The 24457-nt window shown below is 41.8% G+C and overlaps 1 protein-coding gene and 1 long non-coding RNA gene across 2 annotated transcripts in view; one reads left to right on the top strand and one right to left on the bottom strand.

Moving 5' to 3' along the window:
• Positions 1 to 24457, bottom strand: part of DNAH5 (dynein axonemal heavy chain 5) — a 310603-nt gene that overhangs the window by 27969 nt on the left and 258177 nt on the right. Inside the window, exons 67-71 of the mRNA XM_081520843.1 lie at positions 24016 to 24130; positions 23333 to 23523; positions 17900 to 18021; positions 13637 to 13786; positions 7060 to 7305 (exon numbers count right to left, since the gene is read on the bottom strand). Coding sequence (XP_081376969.1) covers positions 7060 to 7305; positions 13637 to 13786; positions 17900 to 18021; positions 23333 to 23523; positions 24016 to 24130 — 824 coding nt within the window. The remainder of the gene's footprint in view (positions 1 to 7059; positions 7306 to 13636; positions 13787 to 17899; positions 18022 to 23332; positions 23524 to 24015; positions 24131 to 24457) is intronic.
• Positions 5455 to 11511, top strand: LOC145517730 (uncharacterized). The gene is made up of 2 exons (XR_014062293.1): positions 5455 to 5716; positions 11050 to 11511. It is a non-coding gene; the product is annotated as an uncharacterized LOC145517730 (long non-coding RNA).

Below are 24457 nucleotides of genomic sequence, written 5' to 3'. Positions count from 1 at the left end.
CTATAAAACACTGATGAAAGAAATCAAAGAGGACACAAACAGATGGAGAAATATACCGTGTTCATGGATTGGAAGAATTAATATAGTGAAAATGAGTATACTACCCAAAGCAATCTATAGATTCAATGCAATCCCTATCAAGCTACCAATGGTATTTTTCACAGAACTAGAACAAATCATTTCACAACTTGTATGGAAATATAAGAAACCTCGAATAGCCAAAGCAATCTTGAGGAAGAAGAATGGAACTGGAGGAATCAACCTGCCTGACTTCAGGCTCTACTACAAAGCCACAGTCATCAAGACAGTATGGTACTGGCACAAAGACAGAAATATAGATCAATGGAACAAAATAGAAAGCCCAGAGATAAACCCACGCACATAGGGACACCTTATCTTCGACAAAGGAGGCAAGAATATACAATGGAGAAAAGACAATCTCTTTAACAAGTGGTGCTGGGAAAACTGGTCAACCACTTGTAAAAGAATGAAACTAGAACACTTCCTAACACCGTACACAAAAATAAACTCAAAATAGATTAAAGATCTAAATGTAAGACCAGAAACTATAAAACTCCTAGAGGAAAACATAGGCAAAACACTCTCCGACATAAATCACAGCAGGATCCTCCATGACCCACCTCCCAGAATATCGGAAATAAAAGCAAAAATAAACAAATGGGACCTAATTAAAATTAAAAGCTTTTGCACAACAAAGGAAACTATAAGCAAGGTGAAAAGACAGCCTTCAGAATGGGAGAAAATAATAGCAAACGAAGCAACAGACAAACAATTAATCTCAAAAATATACAAGCAACTCCTGTAGCTGAATTCCAGAAAAATAAACGACCCAATCAAAAAATGGGCCAAAGAACTAAACAGACATTTCTCCAAAGAAGACATACAGATGGCTAACAAACACATGAAAAGATGCTCAACATCACTCATTATTAGAGAAATGCAAATCAAAACCACAATGAGGTACCATTTCACACCAGTCAGAATGGCTGCTATCCAAAAGTCTACAAGCAATAAATGCTGGAGAGGGTGTGGAGAAAAGGGAACCCTCTTACACTGTTGGTGCGAATGCAAACTAGTACAGCCACTATGGAGAACAGTGTGGAGATTCCTTAAAAAACTGGGAATAGAACTGCCATATGACCCAGCAATCCCACTGCTGGGCATATACACCGAGGAAACCAAAATTGAAAGAGACGCGTGTACCCCAATGTTCATCGCAGCACTGTTTACAATAGCCAGGACATGGAAGCAACCTAGATGTCCATAAGCAGACGAATGGATAAGGAAGCTGTGGTACATATACACAATGGAATATTACTCAGCCATTAAAAAAAATACATTTGAATCGGTTCTACTGAGATGGATGAAACTGGAGCCCATTATACAGAGTGAAGTAAGCCAGAAAGAAAAACAACAATACAGTATATTAATGCATATATATGGAATTTGAAAGATGGTAACGATAACCCTATAGGCGAGACAGAATAAGACACACAGATGCATAGAACAATTTTATGGACTCTGAGGGAGAAGGTGAGGGTGGGACGTTCTGGGAGAATAGCATTGAAACATGTATATTATCATATGTGAAACAGAACACCATTCCATGTTCGATGCATGAGACAAGGGCTCAGGGCCGGGGCAATGGGATGACCCAGAGGGATGGGATGGGGAGGGAGGTGGGTGGGGGGTCCAGGAAGGGGAACACATGTAAACCCATGGCTGATTCATGTCAATGTATGGCAAAAACTATTACAATATTGTAAAGCAATTAGCCCCCAACTAAAATAAATAAATTTATAAAAAAAAAAATTAAAAAAAAAAAAAGAGTACGATCAGGTTTAAATGAGATAGGTTACATTTTTTTCTTATTCCACAAGTGTGTCTGATGGGACGCCATTACTAGCATGTCAATGCAGTAATAATATATGGTTGGAGTCATGAAAATTACCAAAGTGAAACACAAAAAGAGTGTTCCTAGAATACTGGCAACAGGCTTTATATCCTCTAGAATGTATAAGCACCTTCTCTGGAGAATCAGACTGTTCTAACAACCAGAGTCTTAGAAGATAATAAGTCATATCTCTGATACACATTATTCTATGTGCATAAGAAGATTCCCTGTGCAAAGCAACACAAGCAGAAATTTAGGTCATGCAATAATAATTTTGTTGTTGTTGTTTTAGTCGCTAAGTCATGTCTGACTCTTTTGCAACCCTATGAACTATAACCCGCCAGGCTCCTCTGTCCATGGGATTTCCCAGGCAAGAATACTGGGGGGGGTTGCTTTTACCTTCTCCAGGAGATCTTCCCAACCCAGGGACCAAACCCAGGTCTCTGGCATTGGAAGGCAGATTCTTTACCACTGAGCCACTAGGGAAACCCCAATAATAATTATTTCAATATCTAATCCATAGAATAATTTTGCTAAAATTATCTACAATATCCAGATCATAACCTTGAGTTATTTTCTTGAGTCTATAATTTGGGATCATTTTGATTTGATTAGTGTAACCTATTTTTCTTTGCACAACATAAACTAAGTATCAGATCTAAAATCTTAATCAAGTTACATGTAAAACTGATCCCTTTTGGAATGTCACAAATCCGTTTAAATTTTCTTCAGAAGTATAAGTACTTTTTCCTATGACAATTTGATTCTGTTCACAGTTCAAAAAAAGGAGAATTAAATGTGAAACATAACAACAAAAAGGCTTCAGATGCTCTTTCATCTAGAATACAAGTGATTCCTGATCTAAGTTTCTTAGGTGAGAATTTTGATGGTTGAACCTTCACCCACGGAAAGGAATTCCTTAGCCAAGTTTGCTTCTTTGGCCTCACTATTTTCAGTATTAATGTACTGTGTTCTCACCGAGAAGACCTCCATTTTACTATTCTAGAATAGTTGGTTCATTCTGGCATAAAACACTATTGTCTCTGACAAGTTTTAAACATGCTAATAATAGTAAAACATCTTTTTACATTTGACTAGAAATTAAACTACTAAACAAAAAACACAGATAAATTGAAGGCTAAAAATATTCCATTTAAATTCTAATTTAGTTTCCTGAAATTATAATTATTAGTTCCACCATTATTTATTTTAAATTCAAGTTGAATCAGTGTCCTATGAATGTTAGTGTCTTTGTTTTCTAAGTACAGTACTAGCAGAGGAGGAAGTCAAGGTTGGGCGTCAGGGGAGGCCAAGAGGAAGGCGAGTCCAGGACTAGACCTGGGATTCTGAAGCAAAGATGTAATTTTCATCTCAAGAAAATCAGAGATACCAAGGGAACATTTCATGCAAAGATGGGCACAATAAAGGACAGAAACGGTATGGAAATAACAGAAACAGAAGATATTAAGAAGAGGTGGCAAGAATACACAGAACTATACAAAAAAGATCTTCACTACCTGGATAACCACGATGGTGTGATCACTCACCTAGAGCCAGACATCCTGGAATGTGAAGTCAAATGGGCCTTAGGAAGTATCACTACAAACAAAGCTAGTAGAAGTGATGGAATTCCAGTTGAGCTATTTCAAATCCTAAAATATGATGCTGTGAAAGTGCTGCCCTCAATATGCCAGCAAATTGGGAAACCTCAGCAGTGGCCACAGGACTGGAAAAGGTCAGTTTTCATTCCAATCTCAAAGAAAGGCAATGCCAAAGAATGCTCAAACTACCACACAATTGCACTCATCTCACACGCCAGCAAAGTAATGCTCAAAATTCTTCAAGCCAGGCTTCAACAGTATGTGAACCATGAGCTTCCAGATGTTCAAGCTGGATTTAGAAAAGGCAGAGGAACCAGAGATCAAATTGCCAACATCCATTGGATTACTGAAAAAGCAAGAGGGTTCCAGAAAAACATCTACTTCTGCTTTATTGACTATGCCAAAGCCTTTGACAGTGTGGATCACAACAAACTGTGGAAAATTCTTCAAGAGATGGGAGTACCAGACCACTTGACCTGCCTCCTGAGAAATCTGTATGCAAGTCAAGAAGCAACAGTTAGAACCAGACATGGAACAACAGACTGGTTCCAAATCAGGAAAGGAGTACGTCAAGGCTGTATATTGTCACCCTGCTTATTTAACTTATATGCAGAGGACATCATGCTAAATGCTGGGCTGGATGAAGCACAAGCTGGAATCAAGATTGCTGGGAGAAATATCAATAACCTCAGATACGCAGATGATACCACCCTTATTGCAGAAAGTGAAGAAGAACTAAAGAGCCTCTTGATAAAAATGAAAGAGGAGAGTGAAAAAGTTGGCTTAAAACTCAACATTCAAAAAACTAAGATCATGGCATCCGGCCCCATCACTTCATGGCAAGTAGATGGGGAAACAATGGATACAGTGAGAGACTTTATTTTCTTGGGCTCCAAAATCACAGCAGATGGTGACCGCAGCCATGAAATTAAAAGACGCTTGCTCCTTAGAAGAAAAGGTATGACCAACCTAGACAGCATATTAAAAAGCAGAGACATTACTCTGCCAACAAAAGTCCATCTAGTCAAAGGTATGGTTTTTCCAGTGGTCATCTATGAATGTGAGAGTTGGACCATAAAGAAAGCTGAGTGCTGAAGAACTGATGCTTTTGTACTGTGGAGTTGGAGAAGACTCTTGAGAGCCCCTTGGACTGCAAGGAGATCCAACCAGCACATCCTAAAGGAAATCAGTCCTGAATATTCATTGGAAGGACTGATGCTGAAGCTGAAACTCCAATCCTTTGACCACCTGATGCCAAGAACTGACTCACTGGAAAAGACCCTGACGCTGGGAAAAACTGAAGGCAGGAGGAGAGGGGATGACAGCAGAGGAGGTGGTTGGATGGCATCACCGACTCTATGGACATGAGTTTGAGTAAGCTCCTGGAGTTGGTGATGGACCGGGAAGCCTGGCGTGCTGCAGTCCATGGGGTCGCAGAGAGTGGGACACAACTGAGCGACTGAACTGAACTGCTGCTAAGTCACTTCAGTCGTGTCCGACTCTGTGCGACCCCACAGACGGCAGCCCACCAGGCTCCACCGTCCCTGGGACTCTCCAGGCAAGAATACTGGAGTGGCTTGCCATTTCCTTCTCCACTGCATGAAAGGGAAAAGTGAAAGTGAAGTCTCTCAGTCATGTCTGACTCTTAGCGACCCCATGGACTGCAGCCTACCAGGCTCCTCCGTCCATGGGATTTTCCAGGCAAGAGTACTGGAGTGGGGTGCCATTGCCTTCTCCGGAACTCTATTTAAATCATGTGCTTTCTGCCCTCCCCCTCCCAACTGCAAACTAAGCATAGCAGACAGCACCGAGCACAGAGAGGCCCCTGCCCTTCACCAAACCTGGGGGCAGGGCATGGCTTGAGGATGGAAGAGGCAAACATGGAGATTCTAGAACCCAGCAGACTCAGTTCTAGACTGGGGGAAGGGACCAGGATGCAGCACAGTGGGAAGGTTCTAGAGTCAGCAGCTGGGACCTAGAACCCGGTGGTTTCATGGTGGACCTCGTGTCTGGTGGTTGGAGGGGAGACAGCCAGTTCTGTCCAAAATGGGGCGGGGGGGTGTTCCCTGGAGGGCACAGAAGGGTCTTAAGATATTGAGGGGGAGAGCTCAGGCTGAGTGAAGGAGGCATGGAGTCTGCTCCAAAATCGGCTGGAAAAGCATCTAGACCACGACTTCTTATTCTCCAATAGAAATAAGAGGCAAGTGGTTCCGCCACCCTGTACTTGGCCAAAGGGTGCAGAGAGAGGGGAGCAGGGGCAGAGGGAGCCTCTAGCAGAGCCGGGAACCCAAAAAAAGGTTGTGCTTAGTTACTCAGTCATGTCTGACTCTTTGCGACCCCATAGACTGCAACCCACCAGGCTTCTTCGTCCATGGGGATTCTCCAAGCAAGAATCCTGGAGTGGGTTGCCACACCCCCCTTCAAGGGATCTTCCCAACCCAGGGATGAAACCCAGGTCTTCTACATTGCTGGCGGATTCTGTACCAGCTGAGCAACCAGGGAAGCCCATATACATATGTTATATGTGGAAATTGAGGTTAAGGTCCAGGGTCTGACTACAAATTGACCTGCCAAAATGTGTACCCTTTAGAGTCTTGTTGTGTGTTGATGGTGGGGTTTTTCTCCCCTTTTCATTAAACCTGCAAAGTGACAGAAAGGATGGTACAGATAGAAGGACCTTCTAAATGCCTTCGATAAATGACCGCACGGACACCAGGGAGACTTCGTGCGGCTGGGAGGAGCCTCTGGCTCTTCAAGGTGCTGACCCGAGTGTACACTATTATAAAACTGGATCTGTCTGGACACCTAAGATTAGACCAGAGTAAACACACGAGTGTCCTGGAGCGTGAGTTCTAGAGATGAAATAGGACCGTCCACATTCAGGTAACAAGTTTCTCAAAGTGCCTCAGCTCTGAACTTGACTGTCCCATTAGCAGGTCATCATGCGGCTTCCAGCTACAATGGCCCCAGACCAGTCTTGAGCATGGCCTGCGCTGGATGCCGTTGAATTTGCAAGCTGCCAAGGGCTCTAGGAGCCCACCTGGAAGGCAACAGGCCAGGTTTCCGGAAAACCTCTGGTACCATCACACGGTAATGGCAGATTCCTGGCTTCTGGCATCTGGGCCAGGCCCAGGGGACTCCAGGGCGCAGATTATGCATTCTGGATTGTGTTGTGGATTCTAGAGGGCTGTGGATTCCCCCAGCAGATCTGCAGGGGCTGGAACTTGAGACACAGAGAGGGAGCTGTGAACCCCAAAGAAGGTTCGGGACCTGGAGCAGGGTTGAGCACTATGCAAACGGGTCGGAAAATAAGATGTTCTTACTGGGCAAGCTTCTCCGAATTCAAGGCTCAGCAGAAAACATTTTACATTGTATTCATTTTTCCTTGAAAATTTTCTAACAGGTATCAAGCTTTTCCTTGTTTAACAAACAGAACACAACACATAAATTTCAGTACTTAAGGATTTGTAGGTTCTTTCCTGCATTGTTACCCTGTAAGCTGTAATGTCAACCTCAGAATACAAAATAGACAACAGGTCTCACGTGCGCCATGGTCTGCTGCAGGAGCTTGCGAGCATGGATCTCCTGGCCCTGTCCCATGGACACGTAGTGGGTTTCTATTTTTAATCTCTTCCCCAAGGCGATGATGGAGTCTGTGGGGTCTGAGCCCATAGATAGGAGACAGATGAGCGGTGTCCGAGGATCAGATTCCTCCCACGTCCTTTCCAAGTCCAGGATAATGCCCTCTGCATACTTTTGTCCCATGGAGTCCATGATGTACTTACGGGCCTGCCAAAAACAGTACACGGGTCACCAAAACTAGCTCCAACCCCTTCTTATTCATAATTCAGTGTGGTTCCCAAAGTTCATTTTTGCAGATTACGTCAATGATGTCCACAATAATCCTGCCAGGAAAGTAGGGCAGAAGTTTTTTGGGTTTTTTTGTGTTTTTTTTTTCCCTTGTGGTATAATCTTTTTATTTGCTTGCTTGCTTATTTGATTGATCCTCACTCTATCTGCCTGCAATGTGGGAGATCCAGGTTCTATCCCTGAGTCGGGAAGATCCCCTGGAGAAGGGCATGGCACCCCACTCCAGTATTCTTGCCTGGAGAATTCCATGGACAGAGGATCCTGGCAGGCTACAGGCCATGGGGTCTCAAAGAGTCAGACACGACTGAGCAACTAACACTTTCAGACTTTACTTGCCAAAAACACAACCACACATTTAAAACACCAGAACCCAGGTTGGTCGACTCCTTGTCTGGGACCTCCTTCAATACACTGGCTGCTTCATACTATACAGAAGATTTAAAATATTTGGCAACTCTATTACTAAGGATGCTTTAAAGGAAAAGTGTGTGTATGTGTGTGTTCATATGTGCTCAGTTGTGCCTGACTCTGTGCAACCCCAGGGACTGTAGCCCACCAGGCTCCTCTGTCCATGGGATTCTCCAGGCAAGAATACTGGAGTGGGTTGCCATTTCCTCCCCTAGGGGTCTTCCTGACTCAGGGATCAAACTGGCACCTCTGTGTCTCCTGCATTGGCAGGTGGGTTCTTTACCACTAGCACCACCTGGGAAGTTCAAGGGAAAATTATAAGCATTCAAATAATCAAGTAAGCAGTACAATGCCTGGGATTGAATGGATACTTAACAAATAGATAATTACTGTTAAATGACTACCTACGGAAAGAAATGTATTGAATATTTATTGAATTACTTAATTAATTTTAAAGGTTTAACCCAACTGCACTTGGAGCACAGGATGCCACTTATTTTTGTATCTCTTAATATCCATTTGTTTGCACTGATCGCTGAGGAAGGCTTTCTTATCTCTCCTTGCTATTCTTTGGAACTCTGCATTCAGATGGGAATATCTTTTCTTTTCTCCTTTGCTTTTCGCTTCTCTTCTCTTCCCAGCTATCTGTAAGGCCTCCTCAGACAGGCATTTTGCTTTTTTGCATTTCTTTTCCATGGGGATTTTCTTGATCCCTGTCTCCTGTACAATGTCACGAACCTCTGTCCATAGTTCATCAGGCACTCTGTCTATCAGGTCTAGTCCCTTAAATCTATTTGTCACTTCCACTGTATACTCATAAGGGATTTGCTCTAGGTCATACCTGAATGGTCTAGTGGTTTTCCCTACTTTCTTCAATTTAAGTCTGAATTTGGCAATAAGCAGTTCATGATCTGAGCCACAGTCTGCTCCTGGTCTTGTTTTTGCTGACTGTATAGAGCTTCTTCATCTTTGGCTGCAAAGAATATAATCAATCTGATTTCGGTGTTGACCATCTGTTGATGTCCACGTGTAGAGTCTTCTCTTGTGTTGTTGGAATAGGGTGTTTGCTATTACCAGTGCGTTCTCGTGGCAAAACTCTATTAGCCTTTGCCCTGCTTCATTCTGTACTCCAAGGCCAAACTTGCCTGTTACGCCAGGTGTTTTTTGACTTCCTACTTTTGCATTCCCGTCCCCTATAATGAAAAGGTCATCTTTTTTGGGATCAGTGCAAACAAATAGAGGAAAACAACAGATTGGGAAAGACTTCAAGAAAATTAGAGATACCAAAGGAACATTTCATGCAAAGATAGGCTCGATAAAGGACAGAAATGGTATGGACCTAACAGAAGCAGAAGATATTAAGAAGAGGTGGCAAGAATACACAGAAGAACTGTACAAAAAAGTTCTTTATGACCCAGATAATCACGATGGTGTGATCACTCACCTAGAGCCAGACATCCTGGAATGTGAAGTCAAGTGGGCCTTAGAAAGCATCACTACAAACAAAGCTAGAGGAGGTGATGGAATTCCAGTTGAGCTATTTCAAATCCTCAAAGGTGATGCTGTGAAAGTGCTGCACTCGATATGCCAGCAAATTTGGAAACCTCAGCAGTGGCCACAGGACTGGAAAAGGTCAGTTTTCATTCCAATCCCAAAGAAAGGCAATGCCAAAGAATGCTCAAACTACCGCACAATTGCACTCATCTCACATGCTAGTAAAGTAATGCTCAAAATTCTCCAAGCCAGACTTCAGCAATACGTGAACCGTGAACTTCCAGATGTTCAAGCTGGTTTTAGAAAAGGCAGAGGAACCAGAGATCAAATTGCCAATATCCGCTGGATCATCGAAAAAGCAAGAGAGTTCCAGAAGAACATCTATTTCTGCTTTATTGACTATGCCAAAGCCTTTGACTGTGTGGATCACAATAAACTGTGGAAAATTCTGAAAGAGATGGGAGTACCAGACCATCTGACCTGTCTCTTGAGAAACCTGTATGCAGGTCAGGAAGCAACAGTTAGAACTGGACATGGAACAACAGACTGGTTCCAAATAGGAAAAGGAGTCCGTCAAGGCTGTATATTGTCACCCTGCTTATTTACCTTATACGCAGAGTACATCATGAGAAACGCTGGGCTGGATGAAACACAAGCTGGAATCAAGATTGCCGGGAGAAATATCAATAACCTCAGATATGCAGATGACACCACCCTTATGGCAGAAAGTGAAGAACTAAAGAGCCTCTTGATGAAGGTGAAGGAGGAGAGTGAAAAAGTTGGCTTAAAGCTCAACGTTCAGAAAACTAAGATTATGGCATCTGGTCCCATCACTCCATGGGAAATAGATGGGGAAACAGTGGAAACAGTGTCAGACTTTACTTTTTTGGGCTCCAGAATCACTGCTGATGGTGACTGCAGCCATGAAATTAAAAGACGCTTACTCCTTGGAAGGAAGGTTATGGCCAACCTAGATAGCATGTTTAAAAGCAGAGACATTACTTTGCCAACAAAAGTCCATCTAGTCAAGACTATGGTTTTTCCAGTGGTCATGTATGGATGTGAGAGTTGGACGGTGAAGAAAGCTGAGCGCTGAAGAATTGATGCTTTTGAACTGTGGTGTTGGAGAAGACTCTTGAGAGTCCCTTGGACTGCAAGGAGATCCAATCAATCCATCCTAAAAGAGATCAATCCTGGGTGTTCATTGGAAGGTCTGATGTTGAAGCTGAAGCTCCAATACTTTGGCCACCTCATGTGAAGGGTTGACTCATTGGAAAAGACCCTAATGCTGGGTAGGATTGGGGGTGGGAGGAGAAGGGGACGACAGAGGATGAGATGGTTGGATGGCATCACCGACTCGATGAACATGGGTTTGGGTAGACTCCGGGAGTTGGTGATGGACAGAGAGGCCTGGCGTGCTGCAATTCATGGGGTCGCAGAGAGTTGGACACGACTGAGCGACTGAACTGAACTGAACTAATATCCATTTGACCAGATCCACTATGGAATCCTCTAATGTAAGTATTAATATAAACAGTTCCCTGGTGGTTCAGACAGTAAAGAATCTGCGTGCAATACAGGAGACCTGGCTTAGATCCCTGGGTCGGGCAGACCCCCTGGAGGCGGGCATGACAACCCACTCTAGTATTCTTGCCTGGAGAATCCCATGGACAGAGAAGCCTGGTGGGCTACAGTCCATGGGGTCACACAGTCAGACACAACTGAATGACTAACATTTTCACTTTCACACATTTTTTACAGTCTTCTGAAAAGTAATTTTAAAGTTTGGTTCACAAGTTCTTCAGCATCTCCAAAAGTCTATTTGTGTATGCCATTGGGCAGCGTGCTTCTGATCAGAAATGACTTCAAAGGCTGGATGCCCAGGTGTACCACAAACTGCAGTTGTTTCTCAGCCACAGGTACTTGGTACAGCCATCACTGCAGCATCTCTCAAGATCCAAGTGCTTTGTCTTCTAGCCTAGCAAGGAGCTCAAAAAGCCAATCTTGTCATAACACTCATCATTGATCCCACATGGAAATTTCTATTCAAGCTATGAGCTAATATACTGTTCCCTACATCAGGGGCCAAGTGGTAAATATTTTATATTTTGGTGCCCATACAGTCTCTGGTGCAACAACTTAACCTATCACTGTAGCATGAAAGCAGCTATAGAGACTCCATAAACAAATGAGCCCATGTTCCATTAAAACTTTATAGACCCTGGAATTCAAATGTTGTATAATTTTTGCATATCACAAAATATTGTTTTGAGTTTTTTTCAAGCATTTAAAACTACAAAACCATTCTTAGCTCAGCAGCTATACAGAAACTAGCAGTAGCACAAGACATCCTCTGATAATACGTTGTTCTTTCAACCAGGGTTTTGACTGTATCTGCAGTCATGCCCAGCTGAAATGCTGAGAATAAGCCTAATGCTCTTATGGGGAATAGGGATTGAATGTGTCTACAGTGCAGACCATCTCATATGCTTCCCAAGAAGGTGTCTGGTTGAAAAATCACACAAGAAATCTAATGTGAGAATAAGAACCTCAGAGGAAAGAACATGTTTGCAAGGGGCCTTCTAGATCTTGCTTAAGACTTGGATGTTATCATAAGCGCCATGGGAAGCCATTAAAGGAAGACCATAATGATATTTCCATTTCTTCTAGAATACACAAGATGGACTAGAGTGGGTGAGGTGAGAATGAACTAGAGGAGACCCGTTAGGAAGACATGGCTGTTGTCAGCCCAAGGGTGACAGGCCAGGATGAAAATAACACAGTTACAAAGGAGTGGGAGACATTTAAATTCCAGCACTGAAACTAATAAAGTGCAAAAAGAATTAAAAGGGAAAGAAGGAAGGAAAGAAGAGAGAAGGAGGGAGGGAGGCAGAGAGTGAGAGAAAGAGAAGGGAGACAAGTCTACTTGAAACTCCTACATTCCCCTTAAATAAGGCAACTGTGTGACCATTCATTTGGGCAAGATAAAAGGAATGAAGTTGAGAAGAAAAATCAAAGGAAGGGTGATCTCAGGGCCCCGAGTTGCAAAACTCATTTTTCTTTTCTGAATAAATCATTGAATTCGATTGTTTCCAAGGTACCTAGGAGGACTGGGAGTTGGTTACTCTGAATGTTTTAAACAGTCCTTCTGGAGCACAAAGGGGGAAACTCCATACCTTCTATGAGAAACTCCAGCCTACTGTTATTTATGACTTATTCTTAAAAGTCCATTAAAAAATCAATGTCTGGGAATAGTAGCATTTAACTTTTAGCTGTGAAGGCAAGACACTACAAGTCTGTTTCATGGGTAAATTTCCATGATGGTAAGTCCAGCAGATGAACAGTGTTTGAAAAGATGGATCTTCTGGAGGTAGGGCGTATATTTAAACCTAAGTATCACTTAAGGAATTTTAGGCAAAGCTCCTTTCTCACATCAAGGTTTATGACACATCCCAGGGTAACAGCTATGGGTTTGGGAACTCTATACTGCCCTATAGACTTTCTCTCTCCTCCCTAGTAACTGAACAGTCTTCCTACTCAACAAATACTACTTTACTACTAGCAAAATGGAGTTCCCTATCTTTTCTGAGTTGATGTAAAAATGATATGGAAGAACAATACATTACCTTTATGTTATACCAATATGCCCACCTTAAAAACGTAGTTTTGACTACCCTGCTATTAATATATAGCACAAGGGAAAACAAGGAAGGTGCAATCTGTTTGTAGGACATATATTAAGTTAACATTAAAGATGCCTTCCAATATACAGTAGGTGCAGACAAATTTTGATTCCACTTACGCAAAGTACCTAGAAAAGTCAAATTCATAGTCAGAAAGTTACATTGGTAGATGCCAGGGGGCAGGGTAGGGATGGGGTGGGGAGGGAAAATGAGGACTTAGTGTTTAATGGGGACAGAGTTTCAGTTCAGGAAGGTGGAGAACTCCAGAGATGGAGGATGGTGAGAAATGAATAACAATGTGAATGTACTTAGTGCCACTGAACCGTATAGTTACGTGTGGTAAAATAGTATGTTTTATATTATGTGACTTTTACCACAATTAAAAAAATACTTTTAAAAAGAAACAAAGAAAAACATAGTTTCCTCATTCACTCTTATTGTACCACTTAGGTCAAAGAAAATTAGTAAATCACTTAGCCACATGTACACCTCAGTACAATTATTTCTTGTTTATTTTTCCATTTTTCACAATTGCATTGTTGGAAAATTAGACCGAAGCCCACATGAAAATTCTCATGGGGGTTAACATTTTAAATATTCTTTAAAATTTTAAAGAAAATTCTCCTTTAAAATATTCTCTTATTTTTAACATATGCACTTTTTACCTGGGCAATGGTTCTGTCGGGACACCAGGATCTAATAAGGAGAAGACGTCGAAAGCAGTCAAGAGATTTATCATAGGCGTTTGGAAGGGGTTCCTCCTCAGGGTTTTCCTTATCAAACCAAATTTTCCACATTTTCTCATTTCTTGATATCTGAAAATGCCAGGGGATAAGAAATGTGTCACACCACAGCAAAATCTTTCAGTAAGACTTCACAGGTATTTTTCTGACGATTCCAGACGTGTGACTGATACCCTGTGTGTGCGCGCATGCTCAGGCCTGTCTGACTCTTTGCAACTCCATGGGCTGTAGCCCACCAGGCTCCTCTGTCCACAGGATTCTCCAGGCAAGAATACTGGAGTGGGAAAAGGAAATGACATCCCTTGACTATTTTTTAAAATTTTATAGCCTGGTACCAAAAAGTTTGAGAGTCGAAAATCAAATGTGATTTGCTCTAAAGTCGGTCTGTATTGACACTGGGTCCCTTTTAAAGGGAGAACCCTGCTGTGTCATTTCTTCTATGCCTTTGTGGTAACAACTCTGTAAAGAATAAAGAGATCAATGGAAATTCATTTTCATTATTTTAAGGAAATCTGTTTTGATCCATGAGATCTCCCATAATCAAGAATCAAATCTCATTCACTTATGTTTCCTCATTTCCCAGGATCATACTCGGAACAAAAGAAGACATTTAATACACGTTTATTATTGAAGCTTTCTGGTCAATACTCTATCAATCTAGAGTCATTTGAAATATATCACTTAATATCATCATTAAGTGAATAATCACACTTGCTTCATTTGGGCAATTGATAAAGGGGAAGAAAAAAAGACAGTTCATTATCCTTTGAAGCTTACAAAAATTGAAAAGAGATAAGCATTAAACAAACAAACATCCCACAATCACAGAATAAGTCAGATCTGCAGATAAACATGATCTTACGTTCTCTGGAATATTTCCTTTGACTAAGCAACCTAAATGTCCATCAACAGATGAATGGATAAAGAAGTTGTGGTACACGTATAGGTGGAATATTTTTCTGCTGCTGTTCAGTCATGTCTGACTCTTCGCAACCCATGGACTGTAACCCACTAGGCTCCTCTGTCTATGGTATTTCTTAGGCAGGAACACTGGAGTGGGTTGCCATTTCCTCCTCCAGGGGATCCTCCCAACCCAGAGATCAAACCCACATCTCTTGCATCTCTTGCACTGAGAGGCAGATTCTTTATCACTGCACCACCTGCAAAGCCCACAGTGGAATATTACTCAGCCATAAAAAGGAACTGAATTGGGTCATTTGCAGTAATGCGGATGAACCTAGAGTCTGTCATACTGAGTGAAAAAAGTCAGAAAGAGAAAAAGAAACACTGTATATTAATGCATATAAATGGAATCTAGAAAAAATGGTATAGATGAACCCATCTGCAGGGCAGGAATAGAGACACAGATGTAGAGAATAGACATGTTGACACAGAAGGGGAAAGAGAGGGTGGAACGAACTGAGAGATTTTGGATCGACATATATACACCATCATGTGTAAAATTGGAGAAGGAAATGGCAATCCACTCCAGTATTCTTGCCCAGAGAATTCCATGGACAAAGGACCCTGGCAGGCTACAGTCCATGGGGTCACAAACAGTTGGACATGACTGAGTGATTAAGCAGACATACATACATGTATAAAACAGACGGTTTATCAGGAAGCTGTTGTACAGCACAGGGAGCTTAGCTCAGTGCTCTGTGATGACCTAGAGGTGTGGAAAGCAGGTGGGTGGGAGGGAGGTATAAGAGGGAGGGGATATATGTATACATATAGCTGGTTAACTTCATTGAAACTAACAACATGGTTAAGCAATCATACTCCAAATTTAAAAAAAAAAAAAAAAAGCTCCAAGTGTATTTCTCAGAGATGTAATCAAAGGAAAAAGGCATATGGGTTCATATTCAGAAAGTATCATGTAAGAATAGAAAATAACCTGTTTCAATCACAAAAGACTACATTATGTGAAGGGATTTCAGGTATAAAATATAATCTCCAGAAGACAGTTACTTCAATAACAAATAATGGTACAGGAAAGGTCACTAGGAGTTATCCCATGAGGGAACAAGCTAGAATGCATTAAAATCTCCTAAACACAAGCTATTTAACCCAAGAAGATGGCTTGCACCCAAATTACACGGTCATCACCAGGCCTAAGCCAAAACATAAAAATATAGCTGAAGCTTTCCATCAACCTAAGCTGGCAAAGTCAAGGACCAACGTTAGGACAAATACCATATGATATCATTTCTAAAGGCTTCCCTGGTGGCTCAGGTGGTAAAGAATCTGCCCACAATGCATAAGACCTGGGTTCGATCCCTGGGTCAGGAAGATCCCCTAGAAAAGAGCATGGCTACCCACTCCAGTATTCTGGCCTGGAGAACCCCATGCGTCAGGGGACGTTCAGCTTTAAGGGATCCAATATGTTGTTGTCTTCCTTTGTGTCCATTTCTCAAGGACTCTCTGTTCTTTATCAGTTCCTGGAAAACAGGAACAAGCAGAGCTGCACGCAGTTCTCAGGATTGAGATCACGGGAAAGAGCACCTGCTTAGACTCCCTTCAGTGACTCCCTTCAGTGACCTTTTACTTACAGGACTATCCATTTTGTTGCAACTGGTAGAATTTCATTCTTTTTAATGGCTGAGTAATCATTTTATTGAAGATATACAAGCATGCGTTTCTGCAAATAAAGTCCCCTTGTTTCACTCCAGACTTGGGTGCCCTGTGTCCTTCTTCTCATTGACTCCAGTCCCCCGGTCCTGGTCGACGATGATCGCGACACCCATGGACAGAGGAGACTGGCAGGCCACAGTCCATGGGGTCCCAAACAGTCAGACACCACTGAGTGACCAACATACACATACACATCACTTCTAAAATGTGATAACAAATAGATTTACTTATGAAACAGAAACAAACTCACAGACATAGAAAACAAATTTATGGTTACAAAAAAGGAAAGGGGGTAGGAGAGAGAGAAATCAGGGCTTTGGGATTACCAGATATAAACGTCTATATATAAAATAGGTAAACAACAAGGTCCTTCTGTACAGCACAGGGAACTATATTCAATATCTTATAATAAACCCTAATGAGAAAGAATATAGTGTGCATGTGTGTGTGTCCATGTGTGTGTATAAAACTAAATCACTTTGCTGTACACCAGAAAATAACATAGCACTGTAAATCAACTATGTGTGAAAGTGAAAGTGTTAGTTGCTCAGTCAAGTCCAACTCTTTGTGACCCCGTGGACTGTAGTCCACCAGGCTCCTCCTCTGTCCATGGGATTCTCCAGGCAAGAATACTGGAGTGAGTATCCAGGGGATCTTCCAGACCCAGGGATCAAACCCAGGTCTCCTGCATTGCAGGCAGATTCTTTACTATCTGAGCTACCACAGAAGCCCAGTCGTACTTCAATTTTAAAAAAGGACCAGTGTTTGGACATTTTCTGGTCAAAGCCTTCAACTTGCAGCTGAAGAAAGCCACCTTGCTGTCCAGCTGGTCATCAGATTTTCAAGAACCTGTTTCTTGACTTGTCCCCGTTCAACTTTCCATACCCAAGTGCCATAATTCCAATATATACACAATTCATCAAAACGGGCTGTTTTTATGAAAGGACAAAAAGTTCTAAAAATAAAAGGCCAGGTGTTTGTGTTAGATTCATACCCAGATGCCTAGCTAAGGCAGTATAAACAAGGAGAGGAAGAAGAGAGAGACAGGAACTAGAGGAAAGAAAGGATATTTAGCATTCAGAGGCAGGTTCCGATTTCTTTTCATTGAATCTATAGGAAGATGGCAAAACTTCTTGACCATATCTAATCACTCTTTTTTAGAGCAAAGCAGTACTAGAGTTTCATTTTGAGTAGGAGAACCAAAAAAAAATTGAAAATTGCATAAAAAGATTTTATATTGTAACAGCAATCTCTTAAACTAATTGAATCTATTTTCCCATTTGTCTATCTCCAATTGGTGATACTAACATATGGCCCAGGACAGCATTAGTTAAACTTCCTGGGCAACTAATTTCTTCCTGGAGACCAGCCTGCCATGGGTGAAGTGTGCTTTATCAGAATATGAATGAGCCATGAGGAGAGTCAAGCACTGGTCATTCCATTTTAGGAGTGATAGTAGTAAGAAATCTTTCTCTTCCCCAAACAGCCAGGGATAAATCAGGAGGCTGCCCACTGGGATATTATCATAAGTTTATTCAAAGCACAAGTTACCTGATCAAGGACATCAGAAAACTGTCTAAGTTTGCTGAGTTCCACCAAATTTAGCCAGGTCATGTCCAGGATCCATTTAGACGGTTTAGGAGGACAGGCTTTCAAGTCCAAGGAGGCACCACCTTTCAAGTTAAACATATTATGTTAATAAAATTGTTTCTGTACTGTAAAACAATATCTGTATTTAAAAAAAAAACTTGCTGAAACTATTTTAATATCAATTCTTTTACTACCTTAACATTTATGAAACTCAGAAATATAAATCATAGTGATGAATAAGCTTTAACATTTAATAAAGGAACAGATGGTATCAGAAAAACACATTTAAGGATCAGTGATCCAGGTCTGGATCCAGGTAAGTGGTGCATTCTGTTTCAGCTACACCTGGCCGAGGTGTGCGACAAGTCAACTCATCTGTCTGGAATTGTGTATTCAAGTATGTACAATGGGAATAATGACACCGAGGTGTTTCCTGGTGGTTCAGACGGTGAAGAATCTCCCTGCAATAAGGGAGACCCAGGTTCAATCCCTGGGTCAGGAAGATTCCCTGGAGAAGGAAATGGCAACCCACTCCACTTCTCTTGCCTGGAGAATTCCATGGGCAGAGAGCTTGGCAGGCTATCATCCATGGGGTCTCTCTCACCTCTGAGAGACTAACACTTTCACTTTCACTTCAGGTGTTGTGATAATGACAGAAAATAAATAAGGTGAGGTGAAGCACTCAAAACAGGATCAGGGACACAGCTGAGAGTCACTAAATGAGCAGCTGTTGTCAGCATGAAGAACTGCAGAATATTGACATAAGCTCATTTTAAGGATGAGTTTCACCGTCAGATGGCATCACCGACTCAATGGACACGAGTATGAGCAAACTCCAGGAGACAGTGAATGGCAAGGAAGCCTGGAGTGCTGCAGTCCAAGAGGTCTCAAAGAGTCAGACACAGCTGACCAACTGAACAACAACATTTTCAGGAGAGAATTTATCTAGATATGTGTGTAACACTATCTGTGTTTAAGAGATTCTCCTCTATGAACCAGTATATTATTCACATCCACGGAGCACATCTAAGGGCCCTGTTAGGCTATGTCACTTATTCTTGATCAATCTACCCACAACGAACATTTCCGTTAGGTATTGACTCCTATCTCTTTGCTGATAATTTATCTAACCTCATGTAACTCATATAGCTCTCATAGCACCATCAAATAAATAAATGACAGCTTAAAAATGTTACTGTGGTCCATCCCAGAAAAACTAAATGTGTGAACAATCATATTTTAAGTCAAAGCAAGAGCTAGCAAGTCTTCTATAGGATAAAATAAACTGTTTAATAAACAACATCTATTAAAATGCTTCAGGAAAAATATGCTCTGAGCATAATTCTTCAAAGGATATAACCAACCCATTTGGCTACAATCTTTTTTTGAACAGAGCAGGTCATAAACAAGTAATAATACTCAAGATATTTATTGAGGCAATCTCTGCTTTATTCAGGTACCATGGACCCCACGAAGTTGCTGTCTTTTGCCAAATCCATCTTAGTAGACTTCCAAGGTAAGTGGAACAAGACGTAAGTGAAGTCATTTCAGTGAAAATATTAGCTCATAAAGTCAAAACAGATTGCTTGAACACCAGGGAACAGTTACAGACCCAAGTACAATGGCACTGTGTTGAAAAATGTCACACCAATTTCCATGGAAAATGTCCATTTTCCAACAAACTGAAAAGAATAACATATCCACCACATGGTTAGAGAAAAGACTTTCATGGAAAAGAGGGTCCCTTGAAACCATAGCATTATTCATTGTTTAATAGAGGGTAATTCTGTCATGAATATCTTGGCTGCCTCAGAAGGGTACAATGGGCCACAAAGAATATTGTAGTGGAGGGTGGGGACATATTCCTGGATAATATGGCACCAGATTAGATGGATTTCCAAAGAATAAACAGCTGGGATAGCAATAATTCAAAATAAATTCTAAAGATGTTTGAGAATTAAATCTTTATCATTAAACTTTGTAAAACTGAAACACGCTTATAATGATTCATACAAGCTGTACCACACAATCATGAAGTGACATAGCTAAGGCAGACTGAGAAAGACCTCTAGACTCACATTTTCCCATCTTAGAGATGAGTAAATTAAAAGATCAGTATCAAAACATTATTGCTATCTAAACATTTTCAACCAAGTGATTTTAAAATCCTTACAGAGGGAGTTGGTGTCTTTGGGCAGCTCTCACCAACATAACTAACAAAGGGAAATCTTATGAAGCCCTGTGTCCTAAAGGAGCATAAGAAATAGGTGCTGAATGCAGGAAGTCCACAAAATCCTGTCCAACCTATACAAGCCTCAGAGAAACCGAAATAAACTAAAAAACTAAAGATAAAATAACAATGCCCATCATCTGCTGAGCATATTCTATGTTCCAGGGTTTATATAAATTGTGTGAATTCTCAACAATCCTATTATGTAGATATGACTATCCTTGCTTCATAGCTAAGGCAACTGAACCTTGAAAAGTTTAAATAATCTGCTCAAAACCACTTATCCCAAAGTGGCAAAGCCACTATTTTCCCTTAGAGTCTTCCAACTCTAAATTCCATGTTTGTTTTGATCATACCAAACTGTAACATACTTTACAGTATCTCAACCATTTCTGGATGTCAAGGTCAATGTCATTCCTATGGGGAAAGGCATCTTATGCCTGAATTGAGGATATCAGGAACAACTTTCCCACAGGAAACTCCATCAACTGAAGGGCCAGAGTCACTGAGGTCAGAAATCAGTTATATACAAAGGACTCACTGAAGAAGGCAACTCCTATACCTACATGTCTCCCTAAGGTGATGTCTCTCCAGACTATTCATCTTCCATGTGCTCTGATTTAGGAAGCTTGGAACATAAAGAAACAAGGGCAAGAGTTCAAGGATTACAGACAAAGAAGAGACAGAAAGAGATATCATCCAAAAATCATACATTTCTAAGTTTTCATGTCTAAATGATGAGTCTTCATTGCCATTATAAGCTATGCATGCATTGTTGTTCATTCACTAAGTTGCATCTGGCTCTTTGTGACCCCACAGACACCAGCATGTCAGGCTCCTCTGTCCTCCGTTATCTACTGGAGTCTGCTCAAACTCATGTCCATTGAGTCAGTGATGCCATCCAACCATCTCATCCTCTGTCGTCCCCTTCTCCTCCTGTCTTCAATCTTTCCCAGCATCAGGGTATTTTCCAATGAGTCAGTTCTCATCAGGTGGCCAAAGTATTGAAGCTTCAGCTTCAGCATCAGTCCTTCCAATGAATATTCAGGACTGATTTCCTTTAGGATTGACTGGTTTGATCTCTTTGCTGTCCGAGGGACTCTCAAGAGTCTTCTCTAGCACCGCAGTTTGAAAGCATTGATTCTTCAGCACTCATCCTTCTTAATGGTCCAACTCTCACATCCGTACATGACTACTGAAAAAAACCATAGCTTTGACTAGATGAACATTTGTCGGCAAAAGGATGTCTCTGCTTTTTAATATGCTGTCTAGGCTTGCCATAGCTTTCCTTCCAGGCATATGTATATAAATATGCATTTGTATGTATGTAAGTGTGACTCTGACCTACACACTCCCATTGTGCCCTTTCCTTCTGCCCCCATGGGATCCTCTTCAAGTTTCTCTGCAAATCTGCTCTCCATGTAGGTGATGTCATGAAAATCCACCCCTTGTCCAAAGATAAAGTTGTGTTTTATCTTTAAAGATAAATCTCCAGGGACTTCCTTGGTGAGACTTCAAGCTCCCCATGCAGGGACTGGGTCAATCCCTGGTGAGGGAACTAGATTCCACATGCCTCAACTAAGAGTTCACATGCTGCAACTAAGACCCAGTGCAGCCAAATAAATAAACATTAAAAAAAAATGTAAACCTTTGTTTAGAAATGTATAGTATTGGGTTGGCCAAAAAGTTTTTTGGGGGTTTTCCATGTTATGGGAAAAACTCAAATGAACTTTTTGGCCAGCTGCCTGGAAAATTCCATAGACAGAGGAGCCTGGTGAGCCACAGTCCATGGGGTCGCAAAGGGTCGGACACAACTGCATGGCTAACTTTCACTTTCAATCAGTTCAGTTCAGTCGCTCAGTTGTGTCTGACTCCTTGCGACCCCATGGACTGCAGCGCGCCAGGCTTCCCTGTCCATCACCAACTCCCAGAGCCTACTCAATATTGACCAGCCTAATAGATTGTTCAGCCTGTGAACAATGCTGCAACAGACGCAGAGGAAATACTCATGGGATGAGCAGCATGGTCGCTCACCACTGCTCAGCCGCCCTGCTTGCTGTGCTTTGCCTCCACCACACTGCAGACAGTACGAGGCTCCCTCCCAACAGAGGCACTGATGCCAGCTCCTCTTCCTTCAGCACTTCTCTAAATGTCCCCAAGGCCAGCACCCCCTGCTCCTCCAGGTCTTGGCTCGCCTGTCCATCTCTCAGGAGTCCCACTCCATTAGAAATCCCATTAAATATCCCATTTAAAATGTTAACACGCCCCCTCACTCCACATACTGTGTAACTCCCCATCTCCCTTATCCTTCTCTGTTTTCTCCCCCCACAGTGTTTATCAGCTTCTCACATACTACACAATTTACTTGCTTATTAAGTGTTCCAAGTGCCTATTCTGTGTCCTGGCACACAGAAGGTTCTCAATAAATATTCATGCAGGGACTTGCCTGCTGGTAGAGTGGATAAGAATCTGCCTGCCAATGCAGGGGACACAAGTTTGATCACTGGTCCTGGAAGATTCCACATGCCACAGAGCAACTAAGCCCATGAGCCGTAACTACTGATCCCGTGCCCTAGAGCCAGCAAGCTGCAACTACTGAAGCCTGTGCACCTACAGCCTGTTCTCCGAAACAAGAGAGGCCACCACAGTGAGAAGCCTTCTCACCACAACAAAGAGTAGCCCCTGCTTCCTGCAACTAGGGAAAGCCCATGCAGAGCAACAAAGTGAAAGTGAAGTCGCTCAGTCGTGTCCAACTCTTTGTAACCCCATGGACTATAGCGTACCAGGATCCTCCATCCATGGGATTCTCCAGGCAGAGTACTGGAGTGGGTTGCCATTTCCTTCTCCAGGGGATCTTCCTGACCCAGGGATCAAACCCGGGTCTCCCGCATGGTAGGCAGACGCTTTACTGTCTGAGCCAATAGAGAAGTCCCTAGAGCAACAAAGACCCAGCACAAATATATATATATACACATATATATATATATTTTAATACAATAAATAAAATTTTAAAAAACTTCATGCAATAAATGAACAAATAAAATATCTCTCATAAGTGCAATCTTCGATGAAACGCAAGGTAACTACTGATAAACACACACACGACCCTCACAATAATTCGTACATCTGCTCTCGTGCGCAATGCTTCCTAGTCTTATACTAACCTTTAATAAGGGTGAGAAACTCTTCGTGCTTGACTCGATTCCTCTGGATGTCAATCTTCAGGGTAAGCAGCAGCGTGAACAGGAATTTGTGCTCCTCATACAACCCCCGGGCTGTGTACTTAAAAACCTCGTAGGTCATGTGCTCAATGATATTAGTGATCCTCTTGCTTGTAATTGGGCTCTTGACAGATCTGGAGAAGAGAGCATTTAAATAAGGTTTAGCTCACTGCCCTTTTCAATTGCTCATAAAAACAATGTCCTTCAAGGAAAATAAGTAACTCTGGAGAACCAATTCTTATTTTATATGCATCAAGAGTAAGCCTCTTAAATCTAAAATAACAAACATTCTCTCAACATGAAATAACACAAGAGAATCCTTCACGTCATCTGGATCAATTTTACCTGCCGAGCATTATCACTCACAACAACATCTGGGGAATTTTCTTATTAAACAGAAACTCGTGAACCCAAAGTAATCGATCAATGGATGAATAGTTGGTAGAGCTTTCTCTGAACATAAAATAACAAATGAGAATGATTTGTTAACATATTGGTAATTACGCTCAGTTTAGATTAAAAAGAAGAAGCAGCTTAGTAGCAAAGGGGGGGAAGTTATCAACATAATATCATCATTCCATCCCACAGATACCGAACTCAGCTCAGCTTCCTGAATACAGACGTACCTGGCCAAGGAAAGGTCAAACAAGCCAAGAAACTGGCGGAGCGAAGTCTGATACATCTCATTAACCAGGCGCATCTCCGTGATGAGAAAGTAGAGGATGCTACCCCGGGTGGCGACTGAAAGACAAACAAGACCAAGGCTGCATTTGTGGTGAGGACAATACATGACCCATGTACAGATCAGTCTGAACGCTACGGGAAAACAACAGGTTTCATAGTCTTAGCAATGCCTGTCTACCAGCAATGGGCGTCTAGAGCAATGTCATCATATAACATTTGATTCTTCTTTATAAGCTCTGTACAAGTAGTCTGCTGTTGGCCCTCACTAAGTAATACTTTCCAGTGGAGAATCTCTAGATCCCTTATAAATACATTTTATTACATTTTCTTGTAGGTAGAGAAGACAACCAGTGGGACAGCACAGGTTGTAACACCAGCAAATTG

This window comes from Giraffa tippelskirchi, chromosome 8, assembly GCF_054371585.1.
Source record: "Giraffa tippelskirchi isolate mGirTip1 chromosome 8, T2T-mGirTip1v1.2.pri, whole genome shotgun sequence".
Lineage (NCBI taxonomy): Eukaryota > Metazoa > Chordata > Mammalia > Artiodactyla > Giraffidae > Giraffa > Giraffa tippelskirchi.
This window is presented reverse-complemented; position numbering and strand designations above follow the sequence as displayed.